At 27.9% G+C, this 9,006-nt stretch overlaps 1 protein-coding gene across 2 annotated transcripts in view; it reads left to right on the top strand.

Annotated features, from left to right (window-relative positions):
• LOC111689017 (protein numb) overlaps window positions 1–8,476 on the top strand; it is a 36,154-nt gene extending 27,678 nt beyond the window's left edge. Inside the window, exons 2-4 of one of the 2 annotated variants that reach the window (XM_023451520.2) lie at window positions 3,327–4,184; window positions 4,316–4,564; window positions 6,541–8,476. In XM_023451520.2, the coding sequence (XP_023307288.1) occupies window positions 4,104–4,184; window positions 4,316–4,564; window positions 6,541–7,920 (1,710 nt within the window). In that variant the 5' untranslated portion in view covers window positions 3,327–4,103 and the 3' untranslated portion in view covers window positions 7,921–8,476. The remainder of the gene's footprint in view (window positions 1–3,326; window positions 4,185–4,315; window positions 4,565–6,540) is intronic. The other variant, XM_046950393.1, reaches the window with a different exon arrangement.
• Window positions 8,477–9,006: the final 530 nt, after the last annotated feature.

Genomic DNA, 9,006 nt, shown 5'->3' with positions numbered 1-9,006 from the left:
TATAGACTAGACTATAGACTAGACTATAGACTAGACTATAGACTAGACTATAGACTAGACTGTAGACTAGACTATAGACTATACTATAGACTAGACTATAGACTAGACAATAAACTAGACTATAGACTAGACTGTAGACTAGACTATAGACTAGACTATACTGTAGACTAGACTATAGACTACACTATAGGCTAGACTATAGACTAGACTAAACTATAGACTAGCCTATAGACTAAACTATAGATTAGACTAGCTTAGGCTATTAACTAAACTATATACTAGACTGCAATATATAGTACTGACTATTGTGCAGATTATAGTCTATAGTCCAGACCTAAAACTACACTATAGTCCATACTAAAAACTGGACTTATGCCCTGACTATAGATTCTAAATCTGAACTGTGGATTAGATTATAGAACAGATTATATAATATAGACTAGGATGTCGTCCAATCATTAATTCTGTCAGTGTTTTTTCTCTCATTATTTTGTTATTGTTTTAAATTATATATAAAACAAATTACATATTATTTATATACATATTTTCTCTACTTTTATATATAAAACAATATGATTTATATATATTTATTTTAGTTAAACTTACTTATCAGTCACTGATTACTTTTATTTAGATAAAAAATATTAAAAAAAATTTAATATATATACAACAAACTGAGTGAGTGACATGTTTTAAAAGTCTGCCATCATCACATGCTTTATGCAGTATTAAATATAAAAAATAAAAAACAATTTAAACAGAAATTTTCAGAAAATTTGTTTTAACGATTTTTATAAAAATTGTTAGATAAAGAAAAACAATCCTATAGATTTTAATCTTAATTAACATTCTTGAACATGTAAAGGGTTTTTTCGTTTTTTATTTAAATCGGTTACTTATTGCAAATTTCCAAGTTATTTAGCGGTTTCAATACATACATACAAATGTATTTGTTTATGCATATGTACTTGTTTTGTGGTCAAGAATTTTTATCTGGTTGGTTTTTTTTCTTATTTAGAAAAAAAAAACCTAAAAATATTTGTGATTTACTATAAGTGTCAAGCTATATTTATGTCATGTTTTGTTATGTTTACTTTAAATATTATCAAGTTTCTCTAAAAAAATTTAATAATTAAAAAAGTAAATATTATTTATTGAGAAAAATCTAGCTCAATTATTTGAGAAAAGAGAGCTAATTTTGCTCTCTATGTGATCATGTGTTTGACTATAGTTTAAACTGGTTTTAAACTAAATATTTAATACCGTATTTCACATGAGTTTTTTAATAATTTAACTTTAAGTTTTAATACATTAAAAATAACAAAATAAACTTTGTTTGACAAAATGTTGTATGAATCATTTTCTTGATTTTAAAGTGAAAGATATTTTGTAAAAATGTGCTTAATTTCTTTGAAAAAGCTTGACGGTATTTCTGTCTAATTCTTAAATATGATATAAATAAAGTTGCTTTAAAAAAGCTATTTAAAGGCTTTTCTTTACAAAAAGTTCTATGAACGTTTCTTCAAAAAGCTTTAGATTTCGTGAAAAAAAGTTTTATTCCTATTTTTTAAGAAAGTTTTTTTGTAAAAACTGTTTAGAGCTTAACAAAAGCTTAAAAAATATTTTAACAGATTTCTTAAAAAAAGCATTTTATAGCTTTTCTTTGAAAAGGCTTTTTAGAACTTTTCTTCAAAAGACTTTTTTGAAGGCTTTAGAGCTTTTATAAATAAACTTTTTTAAGAATATTTTCCTTAAAAAAGCTTTGATTTAAAAATTTGTTGTAAAATAATCTATTTAAAATATTCGTTTTACTTCTTACATATCAAATCATAGGTAGAGCTTTTATTCAAAAAAAGCTTTTAACAATTTTTTTAAAAAGCTTTTTAGAGTTTTTTTCTTAAAATTGCTTATAAGAAACTATTTCATTACATGTCAAATCATTGTTAGAGCTTTTATTCAAAAGAAGCTTTTAACAATTTTTTAAAAGCTTTTCTTCAATAAATCTTTTTAAAGCTTTTTTGCAAGAGCTTCTATTCAAAAATGCTTTTTTAAAAATTTTTCTTAAAAATTATCTTTTTTGAGCTTTTTTCATAAAAGCTCTTTAGAACCTTTCTTTAAAAAAAACTTTTTGGAGCTTTTCTTTAAAACAAACTTTATATAGGTTTTCTTCAAAAAAGCTTTTAAGCTTTAAAGAGCTTTTCTTCAAAAAAACTTAAAAGAGCTTTTCTTCAAAAAAAGCTTTAAAGAGCTTTTCTTCAAAAAAGCTTTAAAGAGCTTTTCTTCAAAAAAGCTTTAAAGAGCTTTTCTTCAAAAAAACTTTAAAGAGCTTTTTTTCAAAAAAGCTTTAAAGAGCTTTTCTTCAAAAAAGCTTTAAAGAGCTTTTCTTCAAAAAAAGCTTTTCTCAAAAAAAAGCTTTAAAGAGCTTTTCTCCAAAAAGCTTTTTAGAGTTTTTCTTACAAAAAAGTTTTAAAGGGATTTTCTCAAAATACCTTTTAAGAGCTTTTCTTAAAAACACTATGAAGAGCTTTTACAAAAAAACTTTTTTTAAAGCTCAAAAAAAAATCGTTAAATTCTTAAAAAAATGTGCTATTAATTTGATTTTAGGTGCCGTTTAGAGCTTTTGTATTTCCTAGTTTATTTTTACTCTCTTCTCTTTAGTTTCTCTTGACAATATCTAATAAATTATGTCAGTAAACATTGGTTTTATTATTGATTTAAACAATTTTTGATATGTTTATTAAAAACGACTACACTATTGAGACAGTTTGTAAATACAGATTGCGGTATTTCTAATAGAAAACTTAACACAAAAAATGATTGATGATTTTAGCAACAAAAAAAGAACAATTGAAAACAAATAAAGAAAAAAGAAATATAACAATGTAATAGAAAATAAATAATAAACTGGTTAAGAAAACAAAAGAATTAGGCTGTGACTATCAATTAAATAACAACACTCCCACAAATATAGATTTTTTTCAATAGAATTTTATTTTTTTCTGAGGTTTTTTAAAGCGACCACAATGAGTCACTTAAGTTTAACATAAATAATTTATTTTTTTTAAGTAAAAAAAGAGAAAAAATCACAACAAAATCTATTTAACAATTGTAAGGTGTTAAGAGTTTTATGCATAAATGAGTCACTATAGGTTGTTTTTTTTTTTTTTGTTAAAAATATACTAATTTAATTATATAAATCTAGTAAATGCTGTTGTTGAGAAATACATTCGTTTGTGCAAAAATAGAAGAAAAAAAAAAAAAAAAAAAACAACGATCATATTTTAATAACTGGTTTTAATTTTAAAATTTTTTACAAATTTTTACAGCTGATGCATTATACAAAAACTTAAATTTTAACAAATTTTTAAGTATTTTTGTAAAAAAAACGAAAACAACATCATCTAACGGAACAATAATTTATAAATAAAAAAAACCTTTGTTTATATATTGTTCCCTACAAACAAACAGTTTCTTAATGGAATTACTATCAAATCAAGCAATAAAAATCAATCAAACTGTTGTCTAAATTATTAATTACACACAATATAACAATAACAAATGAACAGTTGAACAACAATAACAACAACATAAAATCAATGCAAATTTAACAATAAATCAATTAAACTACAAGCAAATTGTGATATTAAATATTAATAAAATTTAAAAATAATAAAAAAAAAACAATTACATTAAGTAGTTATAAATAGTTTAATACACGAAGAAACAAAAAAAAAAGAAATAAAACTTCTAAGGCAATTTTAATAAAACCCTAGATTCTAAAGGGTCCCCACCATATGTTTTTATACGGATGATTGCAAAATTTTGTGTTTTAAGTTTAATTTTAAATTGTAACGGTTGCTTAAAACAATTCTCTCACGTTTTTATTAAACAATACAAAAGGTAACCAGTAAAAAAAAACCCTTAAAATTACACACATTCTAACAAAACCAGGAAATACTTACACACATACATACAGCCATACCTACACTTATACACACAACAACAATAGTTTAAAGAAGATCGAGAGCAAAACAAATAGTTGAAACAGTTCAACCAACCAACAACCCAACAGATCAAAAGCAACATTTATTATTTAGTTTAAAATGGGAAACACATCGTCACACACGCATGAACCTTTAGAAAGAGGCTTCACACGAGGAAAATTTGGTGATGTTAAAAATGGGGTAGGTTTCTTATTTGTTTAAAATTTAAAACGCAAAAAAACACTTGTTTCTCTTAAAATTTTAAAAGAAAAAAACTCTTTTATAAAAATTCCCTTATTAATCCTTTTTCTCTCTCTTTTTTTCAAAACTAGAAATCGGCTTCATTCCGTTTTAGTAAAAAGTCTCCCAAGAAAATGGATCGTTTGCGACGATCCTTTCGTGATTCGTTTAGACGCCGAAAGGATCGTGTTCCCGAGTCATCGAAACCTCATCAATGGCAGGCGGATGAAGAGGCTGTGCGCACGGCCACCTGTTCATTTTCGGTTAAATATTTAGGTTGTGTTGAGGTTTTCGAATCGCGTGGTATGCAGGTTTGCGAGGAGGCCCTCAAAGTTTTGCGGGTAAGTTTAAAAAAATCATCCTTGTTGCTGGACAAATTCTTTGTTTCATCCTCTGCTAGTTAAATTGTAGTTTCCTTGTTTTTCGTTAAAGCTTAAAAGCTTTTGTAGAACCTTTTATTAACATTTCAAGAAAAGCTTTTGTACATTGAATTTCATAAAAGCTTTTAAACATTATTCAGTAATATGTGTTATTTTAATACAAAAACCTCTCCAAAAGCATTATGCTTCTTGTACAAAAATCCTAAAGCTTTTTTTTTACAAGAATTTGTTTAACTTTTATGAGCTTTTTTCCAAAATTCCTTTTGATAGTTTTTAGAAAATATTTTTCATGAAATTCGAACTTAAAAAAATATATAATAGCATTTCCTTATAATAATTTTTTGTTTTCGCACCAAAAGCATTTAATGGTTTTTCCTTTAAACTTGTTTTTGAGCTTTTCTTTAAAAATTGCTTTTGAGCTTTTCTAAAACAAAAAAACTTTTAAAAGCTCTACTACAACAAATGTGTTTTGTTGCTTTTCTTCACAAACGTATCATCTTAAAATAGCTTTTTAGAGCTTTTCTTAAAATAACTCTTTAGGGCTTTACTTTAACAAAGGCTTTTTTGCTTTTCTTCACAAAAGCTTTTTTTGAGCATTTCTTAAAAAATGTTTATTGAGTTTTTATTCAAAACCTTTTTCTTCAAAAATAATTTTTGTGTTTTTCTTTAAAATAAATTTTTTGAGCTTTTTATAAATAAAGCTTTTCTTTAATTTTTTTATAATGTTTTGTGCTATTTATATATTAAAGTTCTTTCGAGCTTTTCTTCAAAATAATTAGTTAGTGTGTTGACGTTTCTTGCACAAAAGCTTTTTTTCAAAAAAAGTTTTTTAAAGCTTTTCTTCAAAAAAGTTTTTTAAAGCTTTTCTTCAAAAAGTTTTTTAATGCTTTTTTCTTAAAAAATCATTTTTAAAGTCTTTCTCCAAAAAAGCTTTTTTTAAAAAAACTTTTTTTTAGCTTTTAAAGATCTTCTTTAAAAAACACTTTTAAAGCTTTTCCCAAAAATAAACCTTTTTACAGATTTTCCATAAAAAGAACTTTTCAAAGCTTTTTTACACAAAAACTTTTTCTAAAAAAACTAAAATTTGCCAAATTCTCTTGAAAATTTCTTTGCAAAGATGACATTTTCTGTTTTACTCAAAATGTGGAGATTAAAGACAAGTTCTGTTACACAGTGTATATGTTTTCAAATACTTATTTGTAAACACACATTGTCATACTTTAAAGCTGAAAAATCATTCAAAATTCATTAATTAATGGATTTTTATCAGCTTTCGTTATTCGAATTTAAAATTATCTACGAAAATCCGCTTATTTGTATGTTTAAGAATTTTTATAGATTTTTTTTTGTGAAAAAATTTTAGTACCAAAGTACTAATTATTAACTGACACCAAAACGACCATACACATATGGAAAATTGGGGGCGTTGTCTTCGCATCTTAAAACAAATAAGTAATCGTAATACGAGAATTTTGTAGATTATATTTTTGTGCTAATGAAACTTTCATAATTGTATTTTTACACACATGTTTAAAGTACAGTGACTTACAAAAGAAAGAGTGTTTGAGAAAAAATTTTTGATTTATCGAAAATTCTTTTAAATGATTTTGATTTTGTGATATTTCTTAAATAAAAAAAGCTTTCATATAAAATTTGTCTGAAACTTTCTTGTGACTTTTACTGTATTATTAAAAGTTTCTTTGGGTTTCTTGTCTGCTTCCTAAGTTTCTGTTTATTATTATTTACTGAACAACAACAACATAAATTTGCAAGTTGAAATTAATTTGTAAAAGATTCTTAATTAATTATAACAAAAATAAGAAGAAGAATTTGTTCAATTAAACATTCATTTATTAGGAATTTTAACCTTGAGTTCACAACAAATCAAACAACAAATTAATAATTTATTAAATGTATTTTTTTTTTTTTATTTGCAGAACTCTCGTCGTCGTCCGGTAAGAGGTCTTTTACATGTTAGTGGTGATGGTTTGCGCGTGGTAGATGACGAAACCAAGGGCCTAATAGTGGATCAGACCATCGAAAAGGTCAGTTTCTGTGCACCAGATCGTAATCATGAACGTGGCTTTAGTTATATCTGTCGTGATGGCACCACTCGACGTTGGATGTGTCATGGTTTTTTGGCTTGCAAGGATTCCGGAGAACGTTTGTCACATGCGGTAGGTTGTGCCTTTGCGGTGTGCTTGGAGCGTAAGCAAAGACGTGATAAGGAATGTGGTGTGACTATGACTTTTGATACCAAGAATAATACATTCACACGTACCGGCTCCTTCCGTCAGCAGACAATGACCGAACGTTTTGCCAACAACGAAAGGGGCATTGATACGCCCTCGGCTGCCATAACACCACAGCCGAAACCTTTTAATCCCTTTGCCATTGAACGGCCTCATGCTACACCTTCCATGCTAGAGCGTCAAGGCTCTTTCCGGGCCTTTAGCACAATTGGTAGTCAGTCACCTTTTAAGCGTCAGATGTCATTGCGCATTAATGATCTTCCGTCCAATGCAGAGCGTCAAAAGGCCTTTATGGCGGCAGCCACGGGCAATGCTTTGGCTTTAAATACACCCAATCGTAGTGTGTCACCCATACCAGAGGTGTCACCGGCTAGAGCCGGTTTAGAGTTGGAAAATGGCGGTATAGCCACAGCCGAAACGGTAAGCCAGCTGTGTCAAGAGCTTAGCCAGGGTTTGACTTTGCTTTCGCAAACCGACGCAATGTTGGCAGCATCGCCCAATGGTGCTACCGATGATCTCAATTTCAATAATAATTTGAGCATTAATCAGAATATTATAGCTGCAGAAAAACACTATCAAAAAGTAATCTCCTCACCCACCAGCATCTCCAGTTATGGTGTGGTCACACCCACGGCTCAAGTCACGCCACGTATTGCCACTGTATCGCCGGCTATACTCAATACACCTCCTCAGACGCCTAGTAATACACCCACACTACCCACGAGTAGCGAAAAGTTAACACTCAAGGAAGCCGCACTGCCGAAAGCCGATCAATGGTTGGGTCAGGTTGTGAAGAGTACCTCACCGGCGGCCCTCAAACGAGCTCCTCAACTGGTCAACGCTGGACGCACACAATCGATGAGCTCAGTGCCCGGTACAAATGATCCCTTCGATGCCGAATGGGTAGCGGGTGTCACTAAGCCCTTGTCACCTGAATTGCCGGCAATAACGGGAGGTATTGCTACACCCACCACGCCAGCCAATACCACAACGCCGCTGCACAGTACTAATCCCTTTATATCGCCACCTAAAGCTCCAGCGCAATCATTCCAAGTGCAACTCTAAGATGAAGAGAGCTAGAGAGAGAGAGCATATTAAATAATTAAGTAGACTAGTAAAAAGGGAACTAAAATGCATGCTGCAAAAAAGAAAAGAAAGGGGGAAAGTGAAGTGTTGGACACGGCCACTTTAAAAACTCAAGAAAATTTTTGTTAGGCGTTGAAAATATTAAATTAAAAAAAACTAATTAACAACAATTACCAAGTGGAAAGCCGCTTAAAAAAAATAAAACAAACTAACTAACAACATACAAATAAATGGCTGGCAATCTTGTTACTTAATTAATCGCTAAATTGATGTTACTTACATATACATTTACATATAAACAAAAACCTAAAACTGATTTAAGTTGTTCTTTATATAATTTAAAAACAAAACTATGTTAGACTTTAACTAGAAAAGAGATTTGTAAAAACAACTACAACAAGAAGGAATTATTTTTAGACCGACAATTTCTATAAGAAATTTGTCAGAGACCAGATCGACCCCACTTTATATTAAAAAAAAACAACAAGTTTTAATTAACATAAACATATTATACATTTAATAATTATAGTTTAAAGAACGAAAGAAAAAATTTAATTTAATTAAACTCCTCAAGTCTTAATTAATTTCATTTAAAAACATAAAAATAAACGCCTTCTTTAATGTTTAAATAAAATAATTAAAATCGTAACAATCTATCAATTGATTAATTTGTACAAAATGTATTATATTAAATTAATTTTCTTTTTAAATTTAATTATTACTTATAATTTACTTACTTATATATATTTTGTCTTTGTTTTTTTTTTTTTTAATTTAGAATTTTTATTATAACTATTATTATGTTGTATTACACATTTGCAAGAAAAATAAACAAAAATGAAATTTAAGAAATTTATTATTATTATATTATTATAAAAAAACATAAATAAAATAAAACAAATTTATTGATAATTTAATTAAAAATTTACAAATATTAATTTGAGTTTAGGATTTTTATTAATTTCAAATTTCAAAAGAAAGAGATTTACAAACAAAAGTTTGGACCTCTAAGAACAAATCTAAAGCTTTACCAAACCTTTCTTAACGTTATGCATCTGAGGTTTC

The sequence above is a fragment of the Lucilia cuprina genome, chromosome 2 (genome assembly GCF_022045245.1).
Source record: "Lucilia cuprina isolate Lc7/37 chromosome 2, ASM2204524v1, whole genome shotgun sequence".
Lineage (NCBI taxonomy): Eukaryota > Metazoa > Arthropoda > Insecta > Diptera > Calliphoridae > Lucilia > Lucilia cuprina.
Note: the sequence above shows the minus strand (reverse complement) of the source record. Positions and strands in the feature narration are given on the sequence as shown.